At 38.4% G+C, this 26,185-nt stretch overlaps 5 protein-coding genes across 11 annotated transcripts; 2 read left to right on the forward strand and 3 right to left on the reverse strand.

Annotated features, from left to right (window-relative positions):
* The first annotated feature begins 582 nt into the window (after window positions 1–582).
* On the forward strand, window positions 583–6,165 carry LOC114754542 (BTB/POZ domain-containing protein NPY1-like). Of its 5 annotated transcripts, none has more exons than XR_003741206.1 (6): window positions 583–1,578; window positions 3,238–3,307; window positions 3,434–4,612; window positions 4,930–5,566; window positions 5,657–5,715; window positions 5,854–6,165. XR_003741206.1 is itself a non-coding variant. In XM_028943324.1 (5 exons), exons 2-5 carry the CDS (start codon window positions 1,517–1,519, stop codon window positions 5,449–5,451), a joined length of 1,833 nt encoding a protein of 610 aa, XP_028799157.1. In that variant the 5' UTR covers window positions 583–880; window positions 985–1,516; the 3' UTR covers window positions 5,452–5,599. The 5 variants fall into 5 exon arrangements, 3 of the variants coding, with proteins under 3 accessions (XP_028799157.1, XP_028799158.1, XP_028799156.1); XR_003741207.1 differs by having other exon boundaries at window positions 4,930–5,483; XM_028943324.1 differs by lacking the exons at window positions 5,657–5,715; window positions 5,854–6,165 and having other exon boundaries at window positions 583–880; window positions 985–1,578; window positions 4,930–5,599.
* A 2,510-nt stretch (window positions 6,166–8,675) lies between these two features.
* On the forward strand, window positions 8,676–12,451 carry LOC114754543 (phospholipase D Y). 2 transcript variants are annotated; one of them, XM_028943326.1, is made up of 7 exons: window positions 8,676–9,028; window positions 9,124–9,328; window positions 9,423–9,624; window positions 9,911–10,104; window positions 10,572–10,725; window positions 11,411–11,575; window positions 11,854–12,451. In XM_028943326.1, exons 1-7 carry the CDS (start codon window positions 8,854–8,856, stop codon window positions 12,310–12,312), a joined length of 1,554 nt encoding a protein of 517 aa, XP_028799159.1. In that variant the 5' UTR covers window positions 8,676–8,853; the 3' UTR covers window positions 12,313–12,451. The 2 variants fall into 2 exon arrangements, with proteins under 2 accessions (XP_028799159.1, XP_028799160.1); XM_028943327.1 differs by having other exon boundaries at window positions 8,677–8,836.
* A 307-nt stretch (window positions 12,452–12,758) lies between these two features.
* LOC114754547 (chorismate mutase 2-like) lies at window positions 12,759–14,960 on the reverse strand. Of its 2 annotated transcripts, XM_028943332.1 has the most exons (6): window positions 14,889–14,960; window positions 14,312–14,537; window positions 13,925–14,011; window positions 13,700–13,843; window positions 13,458–13,550; window positions 12,759–13,356 (listed from the first exon to the last, which is right to left on the reverse strand). In XM_028943332.1, the coding sequence occupies exons 2-6, from the start codon at window positions 14,534–14,536 to the stop codon at window positions 13,123–13,125; spliced, it is 783 nt and encodes a 260-aa protein (XP_028799165.1). In that variant the 5' UTR covers window position 14,537; window positions 14,889–14,960; the 3' UTR covers window positions 12,759–13,122. The 2 variants fall into 2 exon arrangements, with proteins under 2 accessions (XP_028799165.1, XP_028799164.1); XM_028943331.1 differs by having other exon boundaries at window positions 14,312–14,954.
* A 3,091-nt stretch (window positions 14,961–18,051) lies between these two features.
* On the reverse strand, window positions 18,052–19,727 carry LOC114754529 (WRKY transcription factor 18-like). Its single transcript, XM_028943308.1, has 4 exons — window positions 19,396–19,727; window positions 18,951–19,280; window positions 18,549–18,665; window positions 18,052–18,450 (listed from the first exon to the last, which is right to left on the reverse strand). Exons 1-4 carry the CDS (start codon window positions 19,462–19,464, stop codon window positions 18,175–18,177), a joined length of 792 nt encoding a protein of 263 aa, XP_028799141.1. The 5' UTR covers window positions 19,465–19,727; the 3' UTR covers window positions 18,052–18,174.
* A 3,983-nt stretch (window positions 19,728–23,710) lies between these two features.
* LOC114754528 (CBL-interacting serine/threonine-protein kinase 5) lies at window positions 23,711–25,491 on the reverse strand. The gene has a single exon (XM_028943306.1). The coding sequence runs from the start codon at window positions 25,228–25,230 to the stop codon at window positions 23,875–23,877; it is 1,356 nt and encodes a 451-aa protein (XP_028799139.1). The 5' UTR covers window positions 25,231–25,491; the 3' UTR covers window positions 23,711–23,874.
* Between the last annotated feature and the right edge of the window lie 694 nt (window positions 25,492–26,185).

The following is a 26,185-nucleotide window of genomic DNA, read 5'->3' on the forward strand; positions in this document are numbered from 1 at the left end:
AAGCTGGGTAACGCGTCGATCCTCGCCCCCGACGAATGAATGGCCAAAGATTCTAAATTAAATAAATTAACAACGTTGATATTAATTAATCTAAATAAATAAATTATAAATCACTGTCGAAGTCTCGAAATGAAGGACAATATTGGCGTTTGGCGATGAAGTTTCTCACGAAAATGCTAGGAAGGAAAACAAAAACGGAGCGAGTCAAAAAAGGAACAAAAAGAAAATAGCATGTGCCATGTGTGATGACGTAATGAGCATGTGATGAGCATTGGCCTGAAATTTTAATTTTAAATAAAATAAAATAAGAGCATGTGAGGAGCAAGGCGAAGGGCATGTAAAGGGTCCAGACTCCAGAGTGGTTAAAAGCAATTCAGCGGCTGGTGGCGGAGGCGGGAGGGTGGCGTGGCGGGCATTGTAGAGAATAAGGAGAGAGGTTAGGGACAAAATTGTAAAAAGGGAGGATGGCGTGCTTAAACGGCATAAAAGCCCTATTAAAAGTCATCTGAGCCACCCTGTAACACAGTCCCCTACTCCCTATGCACACTTCTGTGCCATTCAGTACCCTCCCATTACATTACTCTCCTCTCTCTCTCTCCTCTCTTTCTCCTCCGTTCTCTCTTGCTGCCAAGTTCGGAAGTTGGAGAGACAACCGTGTCAGGCCCTGTAACATCATCATCCATATCCCCAGGCTAGAGCGAGGATGGTCTGTCCATCTCCGTTCTGAGAACCCAGACCCCCTCTTTGATATTTGCGCCAACCAGAGCCGAGAAGATCTTCAGCGGATCAGGATGATTTAAAGCAAAGGCGGCGAAGATTTATTATGCCTTTCATTTCACTTCAACACCCAGAGTGAGACGCACTCCCTCCTTTCTCTCAAGTCCCTGAGCTAGTTCATGCTAATAATTGTGTTTCTGACGCCATTGTTATTTTTCTCCAAACCCACTTCTTCCCCCTTCTGATGTCATTTTTGTCTTTGCGCAGAGCCTCATTCTAGAGCCGCTGATCATGCTGCATTCATATCTTCTCTTCGATTCCCAAAACAAATCATAAGTGCTCTGAGTTTCTCACCCACTTTCTTTTTCCACCCTCTAGAGGTTGAATACGGCTTTGATTCTCAGTGCATTTTCCGGCTTTTTCTTTCTTTTGAGCCTGCTTTTCAACGATTCCCTCCTTCTAGCGTCATCAATGAATAAACCGTCACAAAAAACGAGTTGTAAGTGGGAGGCAGTAAAGGTCTCGGCATTATGTTTATTGCAGGGCTGACTTGCGTGTTTTAGAGTGCATTCTTCTGCGGAACGCCTTTTGTGGCCTGCAGTTTGGTAAACTGAGTCGGGTTGAGCTTGTCTTCGTTCTGTGACTTGGTAGCCAGAGGTTAGCAGGCATCACAGGGCGCCGTTAGAGAGAGGCGTTGTTCTGTTCGTATATGACTTCGGCTGCAACGGAGAAGTAACAGTTTGTCGTCTAGTCTGACGGTTCTTCCGTGGTTATATGTGGTTTTTTGCCTCGAGAGAAAATGAAGTTTATGAAGTTGGGTTCCAAGCCGGGTGCCTTTCAAGCTGATGGAAAGTCTATCAGGTGAGACTTGAGAAGCCTCCTTTTTCTGTCTTTCCTTAAGTTGTGTTTGAACATGAAGTCGTTATGAGAATGTTCTTTTCCTTTTTTCGACTCTCGGTGTAGTGGTAGCTGCGGAGTCCAGATCTTAATTTTTGTTTCAACTTGCTGTTGTCAAGTGTTCGAGAATCCTCGACATTTTTTTTTTGATAGTTATGGTCGTAGTTTTCGTCAGAGCCATATTAATTCATGTTCGTACAGTTTGTGGTTTTGCATTGAATTCGAACTAAAATTATAATTGGAGTGAGGCTCTGCTACTGGAGGGAAGGTGGTATATTCCTGGATGAGTTGAGAACTGAGATGGCTCTAGTCTCCTGCATAATCATTCCGTTCTATTTCATAATTTTATGAGCACCGTCAAAAAACACGACGTGGAAAAGAGAATGAGCTTCATGAATGGACCAAATTGGTCGAGATGTTAATATTTTATTGCCGGTGAGATGAAAAAAAGGAGGAGCACCGTGAAGAAGTAGGAGGTGGTCCCCCCTTGGATCTGTGATCTGTGTGTGTGGGTGTTTTGAGTGTGTGGTCCAACCATAGCAAAGTTACGTGGATTCGCCAGATCTCTGTTAGGATGTCCTGTTCCGTTTCCTCGTAACCTGACGAGAGGCCTCGTTAAGCAATATTATCAGTTCTACCACTAATCCGGTTACTTGCCTCTCTTTCTCTCTCCACTACTCGCATAGTCGCATATATTCTTTCCTTCCACTCATAACTGACTATCTTAGCTGGTGCCTCCCTAGTGCATGCAGATTAATTATGTATCGAAACTAGATGTTAACAAGTTAATTGATAATTGTTATTGATGGATTATCTTTTTTGAATCCGCCGAATGGGGGAAAAAAATATTACCTTTTCTTCTTAATATAAGATTTGTTTGATTTTTATTTTGGTTTTAAATATAAGATTTAATTTATTTTGTCTTTCATATCTATACATTTTTCTATAATAGTTTTTCTAACAATAATAGTTCTAGTCAATATATTTAATTAATAAGGATATTTTTAAAAAAAATCTATTCATTATAAATAACTAATTTAATTTTTTTTAATCTCTTTAAATTAATTAATGAGGCTCGGAGGTAGTAATAAAGAAAAGGAGAGGTTAAAGTGGGTACTAATTTCACTGGATAGGGCCGAGTCCGGGGCTTGGCCTTAAAGCCGTGTTTCCTCGTAAAAAGAGTTGGCTGAAATTTCCTGGCACGGTTCTCATCTCTTGTTAACACAAGTTAGGTGTTTTTTAACCTCTGGGTTCTTTTTGTTTCAGCAATAAACATTTATTTATTACTTTTACTTCTTAATATAAAAGTTAATTAATTAATTAAACTAGATGAAGAAAGTTTATTAAGTTAATTATTTATAATAAATATGTTTATTTTTTTAAGAATATTCTTACTAATTATGTTTATTAATTAGTATTATCACTTGATGTAATATTCAATATGTGTACAACTGTTACAATAATTATTTTGAAAAAAATTATAAATATAATAAACAAAATAAAATGATATTTTATATTTAGAATGAAATTAAATGTTTATATTAAGAGGTGGAGATAGTATTCTTTTAGAGTCTTTCCTCGAAAATTGTTACCGACTTGATGTGCCCATTACAATTTATGCAGGTATGCGTCATCTGAATTGACTGCAGATATTGTCATAAATGTCGGCGAAGTCAAGTTTTACCTCCATAAGGTACAGGCAATTTCTGAATCTTTGATGTGTCCCGTTTTGCAAAATGATTTAGGCGGCCACAGTATGGTCGGCGCGTTATAGTTATCGTAGAACTGTTTCATCATTTGATTTTGTCATGGGTTGCAGTTCCCTCTACTGTCCAAGAGCAATCGATTACAAAAGCAAATGTCAAGAGCTAATGAAGACGATTCTGACGAAATTTTCTTGAATGAATTTCCTGGAGGGGCCAAGGCATTTGAATTATGTGCAAAATTCTGTTATGGAATGACTGTTACTCTAAATGCTTACAACGTTGTGGCTGCTCGCTGTGCAGCTGAGTATCTTGAAATGACTGAGGATATTGAGAGGGGAAACTTAATATTTAAAATTGAGGTATTTCTGAACTCAAGCATCTTTCAGAGCTGGAAAGATTCCATAATTGTTCTACAAACTGCTAAATCTCTTCTCCCATGGTCTGAGGATCTGAAGATCATTGGCAGATGTATAGATTCTATAGCTTCTAAAACTTCTGTGGACCCAGCTAACATCACATGGTCCTACACATATAACCGGAAACTAACTGAGCCTGATAGAAGTACTGAGCACAAGATGACTTGTGAAGAGAGAGTAGAGTCTGTTCCTAAGGATTGGTGGGTTGAAGATATTTGTGAGCTGGACATTGATATCTACAAACGATTAATGACTACTGTGAAGTCAAAGGGAAGGATGGATGGTCTTGTGATTGGGGAGGCACTGAAAACGTATGCAATTAGGTGGTTGCCTGATTCTATTGAGGCTTTAGTTTCTGAAGCTCACGCATGGCGAAACAAATTTCTGGTGGAAACAATTGTGTGTCTATTGCCACCTGACAATGCTGTGGGTTGTTCTTGTACTTTCCTTCTGAAGCTATTGAAAGTGGCCATCCTTGTAGGTGTAGATGAGTCCGTAAAAGAGGAATTAGTGAAGAGCACCTGCCTTAAATTGCATGAAGCCTCCATCAAAGATCTACTGATCCCTGCAAGGCCTCCTCAGACTACCATATATGATGTTCAGTTGGTACAATGTCTTTTGAATCGATATATGAATGAAAAGGGCATCAGCAGCAATATGAAAATTTCAGAGAAGAAAGATAAAGGAAATGATAAAGCTAGTTTTGCGCATATGTTCTTTGTGAATATGGGCCGCTTGGCGGACAATTTTCTTGCAGAAATTGCACATGATCCGAATCTCAGCCTTTCTAGTTTTGTTGACTTGTCACAAGTGATTCCGGTATTCGCTAGACCTAATCACGATGTTCTGTACAGAGCTATTGACATATACTTGAAGGTATGCTTAATGTGCTCCTTGAAGTTTACAATTTTTTAAATTTACTTATGGAGCTCTTATGTTTGAGCGATGCTTGTAGAAGTACTAGTCGGCCACTGTTTGGAATTTGTTGATGGTTCTCTCTCATTCTAATCTGCTACTGGTTTGTAGAATGAACAGTACACATTTCCTGTTTCTTATTTGGCGGATCTGATATTAAATTTCTGTCTGTAACCCAGAATAGAACTTTATTTTGTGCCACTTCGTTCATTGTTGCTTTGCAATAAGCAGCTGTCATTAGGGAGAGAGCCTAATTGATGACGGGTTTTTGCGTTCAGGAGCACCCAAATATGACCAAAGCTGAAAGAAAGAAGCTCTGTGGACTGATGGATGTGAAGAAACTGTCTGTGAATGCATCTATGCATGCTGCTCAGAATGAGCGGCTTCCACTTCGGGTTGTAGTGCAGGTTCTCTTTTTTGAGCAGGTCAGAGCTTCTGCCAGCGTCCAGGCACTTGGTAATAAGAATTCAATGCCTTTGTCGTACGCAGTGAGCACGGATGAAGAATGTGAGAAAATAGTTGGTGAGAACTGCCAACCCCTGGAGAACCAGATGTGTGATGTGAAGATCAAGGAGGAATTTCCCAGGAATGGGAAACTGAACAGGAATAAAAGCAAAAGCAGCAGAAGTGGAATGCAATTACTTCCTTCACGTTCGAGGAGACTCTTTGACAAGTTATGGATTGGTGGTAAAGGACAGGGAGAGAACAAGAGCTCCGAGACATCCGGAAGTTCAAATAGCCCGACATCTTTTGTCCCAGGAAGTTCATCTTCTAGACACAGGAGGCATTCTGTCTCTTGAGGAGGATTATCTGCTATGAAGTGCTGGTGTTTGTGCGTTGTAGTTACCGTTATATCTGCAGTGCGTGTAATTGGGAAAGCAGGCCACAAATACTGCAGAAAATTAGTGATTTTTGGTCTGTCTGATTTGGATCTCTTTTCCTCCTGCTTATGATACTTCTCCTGATCATTAGGCTTATTCAGTGTTTTTAACTTTTGTTGTATAGAATCATGATCGTTTTTCCCAATGAACTTCTGGAAGATATAGTAACAGGACCACCAGAAGGTGAGAGTTATCTGTCAATCTTGTGCTGATTTTATATTCATTTCTATCTTGAAATTTTGGTATTGGAGTTGAAAGGAAAAATACTTAGTGAATTTTGATTCCTCTTGAAATTTGTTTTTAAAACTTGTGTTTCAATAGCTGAAGGATTGAAGGATTTCAGTTTCTTCGGGGCCACAGAAATTAGAAATTGCAAACTTTAAAGAGAGAATATCGACAATCTTCTACTGTTGAGGCCATCATTCCTATTCGAAGCTTTTATGCAATCTATGGGACAAAATTCAGCACTTATGTTGACTCCCCCGCATCCTGAGGAGAAGTTAGATATATTTGAGAAAATGAGGTCATTCGTTCAAGCCGTTGGCTTTGACCAGCGGGATGGAAAACATTAATAAATGGTTATCTGACTGGGAAAATTGTTGAAAATTTTAAATTGTAAAATTTATTACTAAAAGATACTCTTTCAGTCCTTAATATAGGGTCTAATTATGAAGTTGATTTTGGTTTAAAATGTAATACTTGTTTTTCATATTTATTAATTTTTTGTAAGATACTCTTATTGATACTCTTTCAATCAAGTAAAAAAAAAAAGACAAAATATTAAGAAAGATGATTATAATGTGTTAGGAGAACATATTATATTTTTTATAGTTAACTAAATTATTTAATTTTTTTAATCTAATCAAATTAGTTAAATAAGTTTTATATTAAAGATATTTGAACTTTATTTATTAAGGAATAAAGTAACTTATTTTTAGTTAATGCGACATATCGGCTCAATTGAAAATGTGCTGCACGCTATTGGTGACCTACACTGTTACATTAATGATGATGCTAGAGTAATTATTAATGTAAATCAAAAACTGTGTTGTAATTTAATATCATCTATTAAAGATTTACTGTTTTCAAATTTCAGGAAAATCTGGTAAAAAAATTTCAGAAAATTTTCTTATCTGAATTTGTGAGCAAAGTTTTATAATACTATCTCCGATTTTAAATATAAGAACCAGTTGATTAATCTGAGTAGATTAAGAAAATAAGTTAAATTAGTTATTTCTAATAAATAGGTGTTATGTTTCTTAAAATATCTTTGATAATTAAGTATATTGGTTAGAACCATCATTATTTGAAGGACTATATTGGGAGAAAATGAATAAATATGAAAAACAAAGTTGATTGAGATCTTATATTAAGAACTGGAGGTAGTAATATATAGGCACAACATTGCTGCAGAAATAGTAGAATCGAACATGCCCAGAAGATTCTTATTAGTATCTGATCCCTACTAATTAGAGGAGAATTAGTTGACTAATTTGAGTAGATTAAGAAAACTAGTTCAGTGAGTTATTCATGATAAATATGTGTCGTTGTTTTTTTAAATATTTGACTAAAATTACCTTTATTATAAGGATTATTTTGAAAAAAAAAGATAAATATAAGAGACAAAATAGATTAGGATCCTATATTTATAATCAAAATAAAAAGTCAAACAAACTTTTATACTCCTCCAGTCCTTAATATAGGACTTAATTGTTGAGTTAGTTTTGGTTCTAAATATAAGACACGTTTCTCATATTTATCAATTTTCTCTAAAGTACCCCTATGGATACTCCTTCAATCATAATAAAGTAGAAGAGGAAGAAGGGGTATTAAGAAAAATGATTTGATATTTTAGAAAAATTATGTCACATTTCTTATAATTAACTAACTTACCTAACTTTCTTAATCTAATCAAATTAGTTAAATAGATCTTATATTAAAAACTATAGGAGTATTAAGAATTGGAGCTAGTATGAAACATTTTTTCATTGTATTGATATTATATTTTTATATTATTTATGGCATAGAAAAACATAGTAATATCATTCATAGGACTTGCTGATATTAAGCACCCATACTCGTTAAGCAATCATTCGAATTCAAAATTCAAAATCATATAAATACATGTGCTCATTAAATGATTGGTTGGTAACGCAGGGTGACATCGTATCGTTATGAATACGATACGATATCTAATTTTGTGAATGACTGGATTCTTAGACGTAAAGGAGTGGCCGTCCTAATGACTGTTATTATAAAATGTAGTCAGTGTTTTTGGCCCCAAAATCACGTTAATCTCTCTTCTGGCACAATATCCTCGGTGATTAAAATGACCCTTTATTACAAAAATGGCTTTTATCACCGAGAGTAACGACAATGGCTGCAAGTCCTACTATAACTAACTACTACATTTTAAGTATATGGCAAAATTTTCAAATTGGAGAACATTTTTTTGTCACTGTTTTAAAAAATAATTGGTTGAAACAAAACTTTGAATTAAAAAGTATATTACTAAAAGACTTAAAAATGAAAACTAAAATCTAGTTTAGTTATTATTGGTTTGATTTTCAATTTGATTATACATATAAGAACTCAATTCACTTTATCTATTATACTACTGTTTATCTTTTTTTTTTAAAATATTCCTTATAGTAGTTGTACATGTTAAATGTTTTATTAAATGACACTCTTTCGGTCCTTAATATAAGACCTATTTAACCAATTTGATTAGATTAAAAAAGTTAAGTAAGTTAATTAATTATAATAAATGTGACACATTTTTCTTAAAACACTATAATCATCTTTTTTTATACCCCTCTCCCTTTTCTACTTAATTATGGCTGAGGGAGCATCCATAAAGATAATTTAAAGAAAATTAATAAATATGAGAAATAGGTCTTATATTTAAGACCAAAACTAACTTAACAATTGAGTCTTATATTAAATATCAGAGGAGTACTTTAATCTAACACACATGATTAACAAAAATATTCTCAAAAAAATAACATTTATTTATTTCAAATAATTAAATTAATAAATTTTCTTAATATACTCAAATTATCCAAATAACTCTTATATTTATATCAACCATAAGTAATAATAAAATAGAGTTGGTTTGGCGGCGCGAAGCCAACCGGGAGCATTTCAATCTAGCGAGCGTTTCCTTGCATCGCCGGCGATCGTCACCGTTTCATGATTACTTCACCCATCTTCAAGTCCACTGTACACTCTCTGTTCCCCATCAACAGAAGAAGAACAAACACTGTTTATGGCTTCGGCCTGAATATAAGTGGATAGCGCAGTGGTAGGACCCGTAACAAAATGAGACCTTTTCCCAAACAAAAAATTATTTTACTTGCTTTCTTTATCTTCTTCACCCATCCTCTCCACTCACGCGCCTCTGAAGTCTCCCGCCCCCCCTGCAAAGCATGGCTCGTGCAATCCATCCCCACCGATATGCCCGACCTCTCCCGCGTTCCCGGCGTTCTCTCTACGGGTTTAATGCCTATTTACATATGCGTCCTTTATTTGTTTTCACTTTTATATTTTCTCGATTTGGATTTTTTTAAAATGAAGTGTGATGTGATTTAGGGGATGTGCTCCGGTGGCTCGCGGCGAACTCGACTCGGCGGCTCGACATAATTGCTCAGTACTGGCAGCTGTTGGCTTCTCCCCATGATCCTCGTTCCGGAGATTACGGCTACTCCCCAAGTGAAATGCGGAAATTCGGTGCCCATGAAGGTGCTGCCGTTTATGAAGCCGTAGATGCTGCTGCTGATCGTAATGTTAAAATCAGGTGTGATTTAATGTGTGTTGCCGAATAGTGGCTTTGATTTAGTTGTTTCTTAGAGACGGTAACCTGTTGGCATTTCAAATTGAAATTACTGTAGGTTACTGTCTCACTCGGGAGTGTATCCAGACTACACCACAGAACCATCTAAACTTGCTTCAGGAAGGCCAAATGTGAAGAATGTGACCTTGTTACTGGAAGATTGGTGGGGTTCGGGCATTGTTCATGCCAAAGTCTGGATATCAGATAATCGGCACCTATACATTGGATCCGCAAACAATGACTGGAAATCTCTTACCCAGGTGATTATGGTTATATTTGTGCACAGAGCCAGGCACTTTCTTCAGGGCTCCTAAGAATCTCGATTAATGAAGCATCAACTCCCCCAAAGACATATGCCATTGGTTTTTTGCCTTTCTCCATGGATTATAAGTATTTGTCTTATTATTAGTTGAAGTCTTTCTTAAAGGTTGATCAATCTTAGGATATTTTGTTGACGTAATTCTTTTATTCTTTTTGGGATAGACGCCATTGGTTATCTGTTGGATCTGTGATGCCTGTTCTGATCACTATTATTGGCTGCTTTAGGTTAAGGAAGTTGGAATCTATCTTACTGGTTGTCCAAGAATAGCTGAAAGCGTTGAAGTCTACTTCAACAATTTATGGAGACTCGCATCACTCAGTTCTTCAGCTTGCACAAAAACAGTATTTGATCAACAGTGGCAAGTTGAAAGAAAGGTTCCTTGCTGGTCTCATTTCATCGACCCAAAAAACAGATGCGAGTAAGTTAGGTTCTTGTGATAGATCACAAGTGTAACTAGAGTTTTTGCTGAAGTTGTTCCAATGTGCTTCTATTCGGAGACTTGTTAATTGACATGGTTATCTGCCTTGATGCATCTTTTATATATTCAGACCTTGCGGTTTCGATATAGTGTGGTGCAGGTTATGTCTATGAAAAGTTTCTTCCCTATTTGGGATTTCAGTTTATGGGAGATTTATATTTTGAAATTAGTTTTTTTATGTTAGATATCAATGTTGAAAGGCTGATTAATTATTCAATATCATTTACATTACAAGTAGTGTCTAGCATGGTTGCCGACATGAGAGACACTATAAAGCATGGTAACATCTTAAATGAGATTTATATTACATATGTAAACAGTTGAAGATTGATGGAAATGAATGCAGAGTGAGGTAAGAATGCTATTCATTTTTTGACATATTAACGTATTTAATCATGTTACCACAGGTCTCCTCTTCCTGAGTATGTAAAGACTCCCCATGTTACAGGATATCCTGTTCTATCTGATCCCTATATGTTTAAAGTTTCAATTGAGACTCCTGGAAGTAACCTTTCAACAAAGCTTCCCCAAGCTAGCTATCTCTCCTTTGCTCCTCCTGAGGTAAGGAGCTTGGCTTTTAACATTCATGTAATTTGTTACTTGAAATAGACTAGTCCTAGGATGGCCATTATATTAATCAAGAAAATTTCTCCAAATCTTGTTCTGCATATCCATGGGTAAATAAGTTGCTTTTCTTCTTCAGTTTATTTTACTCCGTAAATAATGGTGAACGACAGATGACTCGGTCATGCTGGTTTGTTTGTTTTCATATAACTTGGGCTGCCTGTGCCCCAAAATATGATAGCTGAAGCCACATATATACAATAGAGTTGTTATTTTACTGTATCGAGATTATTGATTTCAATATGATTGCAAGCGTTGCCAGATACTTTTAGTTTGTGGCACTGTTTCTCAGCTATTCAGAAATATCTTTATTGCATTTCTGTTGAAGATTTTATAGTGTTATGGTACATGGTAAACCTCAAATAACATGACCAAAGTACTATTTCATTCTTCACCATTGCATATATTATTCCTTCTCTCTATTTATACTGACAGAGGTTTGATGGGTTCCTACCAAATTAACTAACTACCCCTCGGTTCCTAACAATTCCTTGACTATCTTCCTATGTATCATGTTAAATCCATTTGAAAGAAAGTAGAGAAATATCCCATTTAAGCTCATATTCGACTTTTGATGTTGCATTGACCGTCTTCATTTGTTCACCATGAATGGTGGCTGCAGCTGTCATTTGGGAAGTATCAGGCTGATGAACAGGCTTGGATTGATACAATTAAATCTGTTGGAATGAAGGAAACAGTTAGAATCAACACCATGGACTGGTTGGGTCAGTCACAATATACTGACCAAACTGTTTACTGGTCATCCCTGTCCTCTGCGATATCAGAGGTATAGTTATTTCTTTAGGTGATTAACTTTATACTTGATTCGCCGAAACACTTTAATATTTGTCTCCCAGAATTAGTTGGGGAGCTTTTATCTGGAAAAGAAATAAATTAATGGATCTCATGTCCCTATGCCTCGTCAATATTCTTTCGTGTCACAGCACTATGAACTCAACCTGTAGAACTACTTTTTTTTTTTTTTTGTTTTTGAAGCTTTAACATATTTTTTGTGCCAAGAGCTATATATAGTAATATATTCCACATGCATATTCTTTCTACCAGGTTGTGTTTTCCAAGCATGCAACAGTAAAAATATTGGTGGCATATTGGAGTCACTTCACCAATAGTACAGATGTGTACCTGAAGTCTCTCCTCTACTCCAACAATCTCTGTTCATCTTCGAAGTACAACAAGTGCTCTGGAAAAGTTGAGATCAAGTACTATGTGGTTCCAGGTTTCAATTTGACAGGGCCTGCCATTAAGGGCGGAGCCAGTACAGGAAATTCATACCCTGGTTTTACGAGGGTCAATCACGGAAAATATGCAGTTACTGACGTACGGGCTCACATAGGAACTAGCAATCTCGTATGGGACTACTTTTATACCACATCAGGGGTCAGCTTTGGAACAGACAACCCTGCCATTGTTTCACAACTTCAGGAGATTTTTGATGCTGACTGGAATTCACCTTATTGTGTGCCAGTTGAAAAACTGGAACAACGCCTTTCTTTTTCATCCTAGAAGTGCTTGTTTTCGTTTGCATTGTGAAAGTGTTCCATATCGGTTATTTGATTAGTGGGTCGTGTAATATTTATCTTCATGATATAATCGAAGTTACTTTATTGGAACTATGGTCAGGATCAAAAAGACTTTCAAGAGCCACGGCTACTGTGTCTGGTCGTTATTTTTGATAGTTTGATTCGGTGACACACTAAAAAGTAAAAAAGCTACTATTGAATAAAGCCAATATATCCACTGTACCTCGCATGTACTACCCAGGTCCTGAGCTGAAATTTCAAATTGACCTGTGTAAGGGTTTTAAGCTCCTTAAAAGTCAAGCATCGTATGGAGAATCGCTCACTTGGAACTGGTGGAACCTCTGTGAAGTTGATGCTTTCACTATGCATTACTGTTTGTTTCATTACATAAAACATCAAACATCTGTTCTTAGAGTAAAACGGCACATACTAGCAAGAGCGAGAGAGCATGATCTGAGAAATGTGAAACATACTCATCCCTGTTTATTATTCTTTTCAGATTGAAACTGGATGTTCGCTGGGAAAGTAGTTTTGAATAGTCTCCCTTGACCATTTTCCTTCCAACAATTGTTTTTATCAATTAGCAACAAAAATCAGATAAATGATCCTGCGTCATATAACTTTCTATTAATGTGGTCCACAGCTACAAAGTTGACTTTCTCTCTCTTAAATTATACAGAGCTGACTTTCGCAGGTAAAGCACGAGGAAGTTGACAATGCACAATCACGCAAGATTTTGCCGTTCTACCGAACAGGGAGATTACTTTTTTCAGAAACTTGGATTGAAAGGTCATCAATCGAGACGGCGAAGAAGGTACTCGACCTCAACATTCTTGGTAAGGGGGATGACCCATTCCTCGTAAAGGCGAGAAACAACGGAAGGCTCGACCTTGTAATTTGGTTTGTCATCATCGTCATGCTCAAGGCTCACCTCTTGCCCAAACAACATTGCTTTCTTTTCAACCCTCTTCCTCACCACCTCTTCTACACTCCTGGATGTCAACAATTTCATCAATCCTTCTTTGTCCTGCATGAGTCAAACCCCAAATCTTTAAATGAAGCTAACCAACAGAGATTGTTCATTCACTGCTGATGAAATCATGATGTTATGCTGACTAAAATATATACCCGAGCACGAATTAAAGGCTCGTAGTCCTGAGGGGATTGCCTGAATTTAACCTCTGCTACGAACTTTCCGTAGTGAATCCTTCTAGAGATGGCCTGCATAAATTTCAATTTCGTGTTCTAAACGCCATCGGTAACCAACACGGACGATAAGGGCTACTTTTCAAAGAGTTGGTAAAGATGCCTGATCCCCATAACTTTAGAAAATTATATAGTCGTCACAGATATCCAGATAAAAATATTACCTGCAATAAGGAAAGATCACTAGCTGCAGTTTGTGCGTAGTTACCATCATCACCGGAAGCAACAAGGAGCGGAAGCACCTCATTAAAATAAACTTCCCAGATGGACTTGTTTATGTTGACTGAAGCGGCTCCAGGATGCAAAATCTAAAGAAGAAAAAGTCACGTTTAATTTTCTTTTAATCGGAATGAACTGAGGAAAACCACACTAGAGTGATGGTGAATCACCTTTGAGAAGGGGTAATCAGGCACAACCGACTGTGGTAAATATTCTGGGAAGAAGGGATTCTCTTCGGGGCTTTTGTATCTACCTGCCTGTAGAATACCACAATATGTCATGTACCATGCACTTTCCAAAGCAATACCCATGTGTGTGTGTGTGTATTATACTATAAGAGCTACAGAACATGAAGATAGATTGGTTTGATCTAAATATAAAACCTCAATCTACTAGTAATACACATGTAATTATAAATCACTGGTAATATAGATTCATGAATATAATGAATCACATTACCCATTAGTTATAATGACGGGATTTAGATGTCAAAATGGGCAAGTTAATTGAGAAAGAATAGAAAGGGAGGAATTAATTAATAAGGTGAGAGATAGTACCTTTGCTTGTATGGCCTCCGTGTTCTTGACGAGGAAGTGGAGAAGCGAGCCACGAGAATAAGGAATGATCGAGTAATGCTGATCGTAGGTGTGAGAATTGAGTGGGAACTTAGCTCTGTCGATGAGATAAAAAATGATGGTATCCTCTTCTCTTTTCAAAGCCTCCCTCACAGAATCCAGCGTGTACTGAGACTTCCATTCTTCTGCTGCTGCTGCTGCTTCCATTCTGGGCGTCGCAGAAGAACCCAGCAACAGAAGAAGCAACGTTATTATTCCAAATCGAAACATAATATCGTTAGTTCAAATTGTTTATGTTGCGTGGAGGAGAGGCAAAAAGAACAGAAAAACGCAGCGTGGAGAATGAATAAAGCTGGATCAGGAGCGATGTTGAGTAAGCCAGGAATATGATTACAAATGAGGAAAGAAGGGAGACGGGGACATGTGATGGAAGAGAGAGATGGGAATATTATATAGGAATGCGAGGGTCAAGTCAACGCCATTCATGGCATAACATGATACATGTAGATGAAGGTTGTTAGAGTTTGAAATGATTATAAAATGGGAAATGCTGCCTTACTCTTGTAACTGAGCGGAACTCCAAAATGAGATTCTGGAAAAGAGAAAGAGGAGGTGGGAGGCTGAAGGCGGCGGCCGGCGAGGAAAAACTTACTGAGAAAGGGTCAGGTGGAGAATTATATATATGTTGAGGGAAGGAGCGTAGAAGAAGAAGTTAAAGGTTGCGTTGTGGAGTTGGACAAAGCCAACAAATGTGGCTGCCTCGTTAAGGAATGGAGCCGTTATTGTGGGACCCTTTCCCGCGCTTTCCTTCCTTCCTAAACAACCGTAACGCTGTCTCTACGCGAAACCCATCTCTCTCCCACACGCCTGAGCCACCTTACCTTAATTAGCTTCTATTGGGTTTCCTGGCCAAAGCTCGCTCGCATATACTACTTTCTTTCAGCTTATTTTTTTAATGATTTTTATAGACTTGTCGATATTAATATTCATCCATATTTGTTTATATGTCATACTGTTTATAAGCATAGCTATAATTTTTAAAACTTTTTTTTTTACTTTAAAAGTCTAACAGGCTGTCAAATATATTAAAATAAACAAATCTAGTGAACCATTTTGCTTTATACACACACAGATATCGTGGTATCTGCGTGGTCCAAGCTTTTTCTACTTTCATACCTCTTTAGTTATTTTATCGAATTTGCCCCCTCCCCAAAAACAAAACCAGTTCTTCAACCGTATCAGTTACATATGATAACTGCTCCAACTGTTTGTATTCATGTTCAATTTAAGCAAATTTGAAATAAAGAGGTTCTGATAATGCTATGAATTCGTGAATATAAGTAACAAAAGTTGTTCCATTAAAAGATAATCCACCATCACCCTAAAACCACGACTTCATTAATTTTTTTAAGTACAGCACCGCTGTAAATAGTACTCCTCCAGTCTCGTAAGATATAATTAACTAATTCATGTAGATTAGTAAGGTTAATTAAATTATTTAATATGATTTTTTTCTAAAACACTATAAGCATCTTTCTCAATTTCCTCTTGTCATTCCCTACTTAATTATTATTGAAAAAATATCAATAGGGTTAATTAGGGAAGAAATTGATAAACATGTTAAATAGATCATATATATAGTAGCAATATTAAATTCCCAATTAGATCCAATATTAAAGACTTAAGGAGTAATAAGATTTTAATTCAAAATTACTGATGAGCACATACGTGTATATATATGAAACACATTTTTGAAAAGTATATAATTGGGGATGGTTGGTTTAGAATCCAAACCCCTTTCAAGAAATTGTTTAAAATATTTCATATCAATAATTTGAATATATAAAGTTGTAAGTGATGATTAACCCCAAAAAAAAAAAGACTGTTAGAACAATTCATATGAACACATATATTTATCCAAATAGTTATATAGAATTTTACAATCATCAGAGTAGCAGCGGAAGACTTATAAATACCTCTCGCCATGCTAGATAGTCTGAAGAAGTAATCCACAATGCTTCTGGCCTTGATCTGGATTAGAATAACTGAAATTATTCAGATGTTGTTAATAGAAAAGATATCAGGATCTCTTCTGACTGGGAGGTGGGCACAGTGATGGAATAAGAAAGAGCTGCCACCAGTCAGGGAATCTCAAGAGCCATGTATTAGGTTTTCACAGATGCTCACTCAGTTAACCGTCAAAACCTAACCCACCATCAAGGTCAAGAATGACTAAAAAGTACTGAGTCTAGAATCTTACCTGGACTGGGCCTAACTGACTAACGGGTCATACTCTGGATATTTTAATTAAAACAAAATAATATAATATAATATAAAATATATAATTAAAATATCTTACAAAGACGTCAGTGATGAACAGACAGAGTTGAGAATAGAATTCATGATCTAGTCAGCCACTCTCAGCCAATTAGAGAGTTGCAGTTTTCAGACCTAAAATTAAAAGTGTACTGTGAAAGTTAGTTGAAGGTTGAAATCTTTAACTACTCATGATGTCGTTGGCGAAGTACTATATTTTATATCAATCTCTCTGTCGAAGATGGATGGTCATCAGATCCTCAGAGGTCTTGGGGACGGTGCCAATTTCACTTGGTCAATATAAACAGCTGCGACGAGGGCCATATAAATATATATATATATATATATTATTGCGTGACTTTGTCTTATTGTCACTGTCTCTTCCGTGTTTTGACTATGCCCAAAGTAAAAAGGCCTTTTTGACATCTCACATTAAAGTTACAACCACTTTGTTTGATTGACCAAAACGAAGCCCTCACAGGTATAACTCTATATCCATTGTACTGCAAGACTAGAGTAGCCAAACACTTCCACTCGCTAGCTAGCTAGTTTATTCTACTACTGTCTTCTAAGTTGTTTGAACTCTTAGTTATAGTTGTTTGAAGAACGCGAGACCAGACAGTTGAGTGATAAATTTATAAATGACGAATGAAGGACTTGATGAACAAAAACGATAATCTCTTGAGCATAATGCATAGCATGTGATGTCATCCCAAATGAGCTAATCTCCGTGTAGAAATTAATTTAACTGAGTTTCCGTTCCTTTTTCATCATATGCATATACAGAATCCAACGTGTTTCAGGCTGTTGAGAAGACTTGTGAAAGTTTCGAGTCTTTTCGGAAATTATAATCCCAAAACATACACATCTAACTCGATCGGGGCTCCAACTTCCATTCCAAGCTTACGAACCAGTTAAGTTGGTTTTAATATTGTGGTTGCACAGTTCCCATTTAATGTGAATCCCTCACCTACTCTCAATTAATCTGCTTATCTGCTTATATATGGGCCAGGCCATCATTAAACGTTCGGGTTCAACTTGATAATGTCCTTTCCAACCTCGCAGAAGGTATTTTGGAATGCCAATTGGTAAATTACTAAGTAAACGTTGACTATGTATATGAATGCGTACATGATTCGAGTCTTCAAAGAAGATGTCGACGGGTAATTAACCACTCCGAATTGGTCAAACATATACGGCGCAGGTGATTCTGTTTTCTTTCACTGTACAATGTCGGCTCCATCTCCTATTATATATGATTCTTCAATTCCCGGCTATCTCTTAACCTAGACGTCTTTTCTGTAATATTATGCTTTTGTTTGTCATCACTGGCTATTTACAACATATTATAGCATTCGTAATAAGGAACAGCGAAGGAAAAATGGCACAACCCAGTGAAGAGTACATAACACAAGAATGTTTGCTATCATAATTAAGTAATAGTAAATTTATACATCCCTACTCGCGCAGTCTCCGAAGCATTATATTGTGATGAACTAACTAAATACACGAGATGATGTTCGATGATATTAATTAGACGCAAGGTTTAAAATTCTTCCGGAAATGGCGGTGGCAAGTGCTGCTGTAAAGTTGGGATCTCTGGTCAAAGAAGTAGCCATTTGTTGAACCAAACACTGCTGTGTTGACTTTCCACCATTTTCAGCCATTAATCCTGAATCACGGGCTCCATCGTCTTGGCTCTGGTTCGAGGCTAGTAATGGTAATTCAGATCCATGTCGCCCATGGTTGTGCTCTCCTTCGTAGGTTGCCACCAACACTGTTGGGTCTTCTGCACTTTTTTGCACCTACACACACACACACACACACCAGTATCATCGTCAAGAAGATCATCATTATGTGGAATTAAAAAGAGGGTTGATCTTAGTCTCGATATACCAAGTACCTTCTTTTTCACAGGGCAGCTTGGTGCAAAGGAACACCTGAAATAAGCTCTCGGAGAAGGATTATCTCGAGTCACCTTCTGACCATATTTCCTCCACTGATATCCATCCCTCACATACTGTAGATTTATACATAATAACCATGCTTATTTAGTAACTGCAACCTACAAATTATATTGACACGCTACAACAAACTGATTGACAGGAAAACAGTCCATTGAGTAAACTTAAGGCTGTGAAACCATAAGAAAAATCAAGACTATAAGAACTGGTTTAGCTGGCTAGCTATATATATGTTAGTTGGATTCTAAAAGTAAACGGAGAGATTGATGGTAATAATTAGAGCTTTTCAAAGACTAATTAAATCGACGATTAATTACAGTATGTTGAACTGAAGAACTTACCAAGCCAGTATCTGATGCTTGGGTTCGCACCAGAACTCTGGAAACCTTAGTGGCTGGCCTTCTGAATGACGAATCTTCGTCTGTAATGTTGCTGCACTCGGTATTGCCGCTAATACTAATCATATTATCGATACAGGCATCCGTCTCCGCCTTTCTCTTCTTTGATGATTGATTAGCTGGATCCCTTTCAGGACTATAAGTGTTCTTGATCATCGCTTGGCTCAATTGCTTTTTCAAAAGCTTGCAGTTCTCACGCATGTGAGTCAGGCTCTCGGTGAGCTTCTGATTCTCGCTGCTCAAACGATGCAACTCTTGCACCAAATCTTCAGCCTGCAGCGATCACGAAAGTCTGTAGGTCGATAACCAGACAAGACATAGAACTAGTTTTGAAATAAACGAAGCAGAAGGCTAAATGAGTTGAGTTCAGTTAGTTAATTTTACGAACCGAGATAGCCTGTGAGTCCCGAGGACCAACGTTGAGGTGGAGAGAGGTATCTACGCATGTTGATTCCATATCAGAAATTGCTTCACTGCTAAGGAAAAGAATAGGACTGAGATCTGAGAGGAAAAGAGACCGATGGTTTAAAAGCAAAGGAAACACTTCATAAATCCGAGCCAACTGGATGGCAATATATAGAGAAGAAGAAAAGACTTTGATTTTGGTTATTGTTGGTGAGGCAATAGGAAAGTTGCAGGAAATTACGAAAGTTGCAAGTCACCTATTGTTTTACAGTTTCTTCGATCATCGCAAGTGGCTCACTGACGCGCTCTAATATATCGGCTTGCCCAGAAGAGAGGGTGCTAAATTAGAAGGGCGTGAGGGTTGAAATGAAGAGAAATATAAAATATGATTTTCGGGATTTTGATATGTTCTTGATGATTGACCCGCATCTTAACATTATCTCATTGACTTTGAGATGCCTCTTGGGAAGGGTCATCCTATCTTGCCCGGGTCTCTACGTTTTTCAATATTTGAAAGTTTTGTGTATTCCTTCGTGGTAAGTTAAACCAAATTAATGGTTAGTCTTTAAGAATAAGGCGAAAGCTTGAGACAGAATAAACACGTAGTGGATGGATGATAAACTTTAACATAGAAACAAATATAATGGGAAAAGCATATATGTATATGGGATTGGTAATTTCAAGCCGAATATAATGACAAAGACTGCGTGCAAGAGGACGAAAATATGGAGAGATGATGAGCAAGAATATCAAAGTTCAAAAGACTTCCAGAAAGAGGAAAAGGTGGGGAAAAAAGAAAAAGGCTACGCGTAAGGAAGGAAAAGGATTCAAGGGGACCTTGACTGGTACGTGTAAATGCACTCGTCTGATATATTATGCCCCTGAACACATCCAACTTTGTATCTCTAAATTACACCTGTAATATTAACGCTCCCAGCTCGACTCAAGTTCAAAATATATGGTTTGAAAATATTCTGAATTATATTAAAAAAAAAATACCCCTATCAAATGATCATGGCCCAGCATTTAGCAATTGGTTGATATTTTATGTACAACCGAGTCTTGGTTTGAAACGATGAAATGGGACTAGTTCACACCAAATCACACAGCCCAGTCATCCTTCTAGACGCACTTCTTCCTCAAGTCACCACCAAATCGCATCTTTCGTTCAATCAACTTTGACATAGAACACATTAATTCCCTCTATCTTTCACGTACACAATTTCAAAAACCAAAAAAAAAAAAGAAAAAAAAACAACAACAACACTGCATTTATGGTTTATTTTTCACTCAAATATTTGTTATTCTATTTATATGCGCGGACGGTTCCAACTTTGTACCTAGATAATAAGAACTATTCTTTATGTTTATTTTAATAGTATATGAGATGCGTAGGTTCAAAACGGTGAACTCGTTCCAAGAATTTATTCTATATTTATCCTGGAATAACCTAACAGGTTCATTACGTTTGATTCGTGACCAGCTCACATTGTCGTCTATCTCGTCATCACCGACCGTTCGAAGGTCCATGTCTCAAGTAACTGATCTCTCTGTCTTTATTTCCCTTTGGAATCGGTAATGTGGAAAAGTGCGTGCAAGACTGAAATTAAATTGGTCTGCTGGGTCCAGCAAAAACCAATTTTAATTTACCACGTCAATCAACCTTTATTCATATGCTACGTTATTAAGCCATCGAAACTACCTCTTCATAATGTTGGATACGTGAAGATATATATATCCATGAGGTCACCATGCCGACGTACGTTATCTTCGATATATATATATATATATATATATATTTGCTGCATAGTTTCCAGCCAAACTTCTTAGGTTAATTAATAGGCCGGGTGACTATGGTAATATATATCTCCATTGTTCCCTAATCTCAACGCTTGCTTCTACTGTGTTCCCGGCGAGGACATCAAGTTAAATGTTTTCCGGTCAATATATTATATTGAGGGGAAATTATGTAGGCAAGTGTATTGAACATGACCGTAGCGTTGTATTGCAATGAAGCTATATATTATTATATTTCTGTTTGGATATGTGGATGATTCCGAAGCATCCCTTCCTGGAAATAAACAACATAATTAGTCTATCATTCACTTTTCAAGCCTTAATTTCTTGCATTGACTGGGGCTTTCGGTCTTTAGTATAAATCTAGGGGTTTCGATCGGTGTGATGGTGGTGAGGGCTTGAGGATTAAAGTAATAACGTGATTATATGGCTCACTTATGACTGTGGATTTCTGGGATCAAAACGAAAGGCATGCGTCATCGTTACAAATGTGGCAAGATTAGTGTGTGGCAATTATTATATGTGCTGCTTTTTAATTAATCACGGGCAGGTCAACTAAGTCATTGAAGTTAATTACACCACCTAATTTATAGGCATAGTCCCGAAATGACGTCACCGAGATGGCATCATCCCTGTTCGATTTTGTAAATTCACGAAAGGACCTGAAAGTTTTCTCCCCGTATAGAAACGAGGCGCTTGTTGATTTGTGTGTGTATTCTAATTAGGGACCATGTGATATCCTTAGAGCATTTCGTTAGGCTGTTTATGTACTGCTGATGAATGAGATCCCCTCCGACATTTGTATATTCACATATAACTTTCAAAGTCAACTTAATTATTGTGGTCAAATTAAAATACTTTAATGCTGGCATAAAGGTGGTTGCTGTGCATGCATCCTACATATGTACATGTCCACCTACGGTAGCAGGCCGGACACTTTCACCTGTTTTTAATTTCTGGTGTGCGTTCGCGTGTGCTTTTTTCATTATTAATTTAGTTCGTCAATTTTGCTCATCTTCCCAATAATTTGGTGTTAGAGAAATGAGCGGGGACAAGTGTGAAGAGAATTGTTGGAACGGTTCTCTTAAGCAACATGTTTGTTAGCCTTGTTATTGAAACACGCGCGCGCAAGCTATGTCTTAATTTATATGTACGCACACACATGTTGAGGAAACATTCAGGGAGACGGGTTAAGAATGAAGGTGAGCATTAAAAGCAATTAAATTTATGAACACATCATTTTTTTCATGGAATTTAATTATGACGCAATCATGGGAAGCTAACTTTAATTTGACTTGGATGATTGGGCCGGAGTGCAAGTGTTGTTTAGATATTGGGTTTCGAACGGAAACGTGGACTGGGGGGCTTATGACCCATTAAGGCGTAGGTGGATGCAGAACGAGGGCGCCATGGGCTTCTAAAATGGGCTTTTGAAGCCCAATAGAGAGGGGAGACCCTTATCCATTTGGATGGGAAAACAGAGGACGCAACCCCTGTCGGTCTTATAAAAGAGTCACTCGCTGTGATGGCTGTGTGACATAACATTTGAAATATTGATAGGCGACGCAATGGGCCGGGGGAGGCAATGGAGGGAGGGCATGTGGTGAGAGGTGAAAGGGGACTCGGGAGTGAGGGTGTGGTGGTCTGTGGTCCAATAGTGAACGAGTTCGTTCCGTGCGACGGGGTTCATCTCTGCTCTGGCTGCCACCTGTCCCACCCCACTTCCGGAAAGGGACGCTCTCCAGCTTTTCATCTCTCCTCCTAAGCTTTGCCACTTCCTTCATTCCGTTGCCTATCTTTTTATCATCATCGCTCCTTTTTACCCTATAGTATGCCAAATCCGCGCACGCATTTAATTGCTCCTCTTTCCTTCCCATGTCCGTGGTATAAACTCCTTACCCCGTATCTTGGCTATCAACACTAATCATACCTAGAAAGCAACCCTTTGCGTCAATGATTTTGTACCTACGAAGGCTCCTCTCTGAATAGGACATCGGAGCATACCCCTCTTCCTATTATAAAAACTAATTAAGAATTATATTTAATCTTAAATATAATATATTAATTTATTTTATCCTTCATGTTTTCTCATGATATCCTTACCACTGGTTGTATAAGTTTCTTATTAAGAGATAATTTTAATTTTAATAATCTAATATATATAATTAAAAAAATTATTTATAAGAAATCAGTGTATGTTTGTGACAAATAATAATTTTAACTCTCTTTTTTATAAAATTTTTATATTAAGAACAGAAAATAGCATTAGCAACTTTATATGCGTATGGCCTTCGTTTGGAACAACCCCCCCCCCCCCTTTTCATGCCGCTGGATGGCTCTGCCTGTGTTTTCAGAATCTTGGATACTGAAGTATCTCTGGCAACTCCTGAAACAAAAAATGGACCGGCGTTTTGATATTTAAATTCCGAATTGTCCATGGAGTTTACATGTGAAAGAAAAAAAAGAAACTAAAAACTACGATTAAAGCTGCAGGGCTAATCAACAGTAATTACCTGTATTACCTATTTACATTTATATACAATCTCACCAAAAAACCCATTTTTCTCTCTTTGCACCATCAACTGAACAAATCAGGCCGCAGAAATGGAAAGGGAAAACATTGGGAGAAATCAAACATAGTTAGATTGCTGGCTATGCTCTGTTCCTATGCTACGTTGCTGATTACGTGTTCCCGAGATCCTTCTCCGTAACCGGCGTCCATGTTGCCCTTGCACGGGCTGTCGCCTTGCCACGTCCAAACTATATCTTTCAGCGCCGGCCTAACGTCTTCCTCGCAAAACTTTGCATATTCCAGCGTATCGCCGGAGCTCTTTGAGAACTCCACCACGGCCACCTCCGGTGCCACCTCGAACACCTCCGCCGTCACGGTCAGCCTCCCTTTCCTACCCTCCGACGGCCCCTGCAGCCTGATCTTGAATCCCTTCTCATTCCCTACCCTGAAACTCAGCCCTTTCGCCACCGTCACAATCTTCGATACGATTGCCGTGGCAGAGCATTTGGATGTGAACATCGACCCTGTTCTCCTCTTGCTCTCGAACAGCCCGGACAGATCGAACCCGGAAGACATGGACGAAATGAAATCGAACGCATTGAAAAACTGGGGTGATGAAGGCTTAGATTTTGGGTTTGCAAGTTCTGATTTCTGCAGCTCCTTATCATCGGGTTCCTCTAGTTGAAAAGCAGATGGCTTCGAGAAACCTTTCAGAAACCAAGTGACCCGCATTATCGCTGGGATCGTAGCCCGTCTCTCCGGGTCAGCCACGAGGATTTTCGAAATCAATCTCCTCGATTCCGCAGAAAACCATGGAGGGTATTGGAATTCGGCTCTTAAAACCTTGGTATACATGCTCATGAGGTTCTCGTTCTGGAAAGGAAGGAACCCAGCGAGCAGTGCGTACAGAATGACACCGCACGACCATATATCAGCCTTGGACCCATCATACCCTTTCTTTCTCAACACTTCGGGGGCCACATATGCCGGAGTACCACACTGGGTGTGGAGGAGACCGTCGTGACGGAGCTGTTCCGGCAACGCCGAGAGGCCAAAGTCGGAGATTTTGAGATTCTCGTTCTCGTCCAGCAACAGATTTTCGGGCTTGAGATCCCGGTGCGAAACTCCTCTGCTGTGACAGAAATCGACGGCGCTGATCAACTGTTGGAAATACTTGCGAGCCACATCTTCCTTGAGCTTGCCTCTGGCGACCTTGGCGAAGAGCTCACCGCCGCGGACGTACTCCATGACGAAGAAAATTTTCGTCTTGGTGGCCATCACTTCTTTGAGCTCAACCACGTTGGGGTGACGAACCAATCGCATCACGGAAATCTCGCGCTTGATCTGCTCCATCATGCCCTCCTTCCTGACCTGCTCCTTTCTCACGATTTTGATGGCCACGCTTTCGCCGGTGGCTATCTGTTTGCCGTGATACACCTTGGCGAAAGTCCCTTTGCCCAGAAGCCTGCCTATTTCATACTTGCCAAACACTGTACTTTTCTCCTCCATTGATTCTGAATCTCAGACACGAGACGCTGGGTGGTTGGGTTTACCGAGAAATACTGTGCGCATTAGGAAGTGTTGAGAATCAAAGAAGAAAGTGGTTATTAGCATTCAATAGAGAGTGGGTTACATTGCATGGTGCGGGGTGATTAAGGAAGGGATTAAAGGGAGGGTGGCTGAGAGCGATGCATGTGTGATGATGATGGTGGGACGGATAAGGGGAAGGGGCTGGCTCGTTACCATTGGAGCGGTGGAGCCAGTGGTTTGGTCTATTCCTTGAGCTCGAAAGCCCACAGAATGAAGATATCACCGATAAATCTGGAGGGGGACACGTTTTGTGGTGGGGTTTCAAGTTTCAATCATGGTCAACGTTCCACTTATTTAGCATAATTAACATTATTAATATCTGATGATGGATCTCTTTTTTTTTTTTGGGTGGTCTGCTTTCTCTGCCTCCTTCATTGGAGGTGGGGCCGTGGGGGTCAAAAGAAGACCATCAGGAGTTGGGCATATAATCTGGTGCTTCGCGGCCCACCTCATGAAAACGATTCCCTTAAGAATCGCCATCGCCTGATTGACACGTATTTTGGAGTCTGTCTTCCTCCACGATATATGTATGGGTATTTCGTAGCTTCCCCCCCCCTCTCTTTTTGGGAACAGTAACGTGATTTGGGCTTTGTAGCCAGTGCCCATACGATGATCAGCAATTAATTTCTTCTGGCCGTGTCAGTATTGGCAAAAATATGTTTCCCTGGGCTAGAACAAAACATGTTCGTATGAGGATGAATTTTTCCGTAGTACGTAGATAACAAATAAAATAAGTGAACTAAGATGTGACTGTTTAAATAAATAAATAAATCAGTGTTGGAGTGTGGTTCCCTTAAATTTTCGTGGATAATACTGGGCAAGCTCTGAAGTGCAGGATCCGCACGGGCGCAGCCAAAGATATTGAGGGAAATTA

The sequence above is a fragment of the Neltuma alba genome, unplaced genomic scaffold (assembly GCF_004799145.2).
Source record: "Neltuma alba isolate B1F8T4 unplaced genomic scaffold, ASM479914v2 tig00010148_pilon, whole genome shotgun sequence".
In the NCBI taxonomy this organism is placed as follows: domain Eukaryota; kingdom Viridiplantae; phylum Streptophyta; class Magnoliopsida; order Fabales; family Fabaceae; genus Neltuma; species Neltuma alba.

Coding starts and splice junctions, on each gene's coding strand:
- LOC114754542 (XM_028943323.1), top strand. CDS start 1,517: ATGAAGTTTATGAAGTTGGGTTCCAAGCCGGGTGCCTTTCAAGCTGAT. Junction 1,579..3,237: donor GCTGATGGAAAGTCTATCAG/GTGAGACTTGAG, acceptor CAATTTATGCAG/GTATGCGTCATCTGAATTGA. Junction 4,613..4,929: donor CTATTGACATATACTTGAAG/GTATGCTTAATG, acceptor TTTTGCGTTCAG/GAGCACCCAAATATGACCAA.
- LOC114754543 (XM_028943326.1), top strand. CDS start 8,854: ATGAGACCTTTTCCCAAACAAAAAATTATTTTACTTGCTTTCTTTATC. Junction 9,029..9,123: donor TCCCGGCGTTCTCTCTACGG/GTTTAATGCCTA, acceptor GATGTGATTTAG/GGGATGTGCTCCGGTGGCTC. Junction 9,329..9,422: donor GATCGTAATGTTAAAATCAG/GTGTGATTTAAT, acceptor AAATTACTGTAG/GTTACTGTCTCACTCGGGAG.
- LOC114754547 (XM_028943331.1), bottom strand. CDS start 14,599: ATGTTTCGATTTGGAATAATAACGTTGCTTCTTCTGTTGCTGGGTTCT. Junction 13,844..13,924: donor CTGATTACCCCTTCTCAAAG/GTGATTCACCAT, acceptor TTTCTTCTTTAG/ATTTTGCATCCTGGAGCCGC. Junction 13,551..13,699: donor GTGATCTTTCCTTATTGCAG/GTAATATTTTTA, acceptor AAATTTATGCAG/GCCATCTCTAGAAGGATTCA.
- LOC114754529 (XM_028943308.1), bottom strand. CDS start 19,464: ATGGAATCAACATGCGTAGATACCTCTCTCCACCTCAACGTTGGTCCT. Junction 19,281..19,395: donor GGGACTCACAGGCTATCTCG/GTTCGTAAAATT, acceptor TGATCGCTGCAG/GCTGAAGATTTGGTGCAAGA. Junction 18,666..18,950: donor AAGCATCAGATACTGGCTTG/GTAAGTTCTTCA, acceptor ATAAATCTACAG/TATGTGAGGGATGGATATCA.
- LOC114754528 (XM_028943306.1), bottom strand. CDS start 25,230: ATGGAGGAGAAAAGTACAGTGTTTGGCAAGTATGAAATAGGCAGGCTT.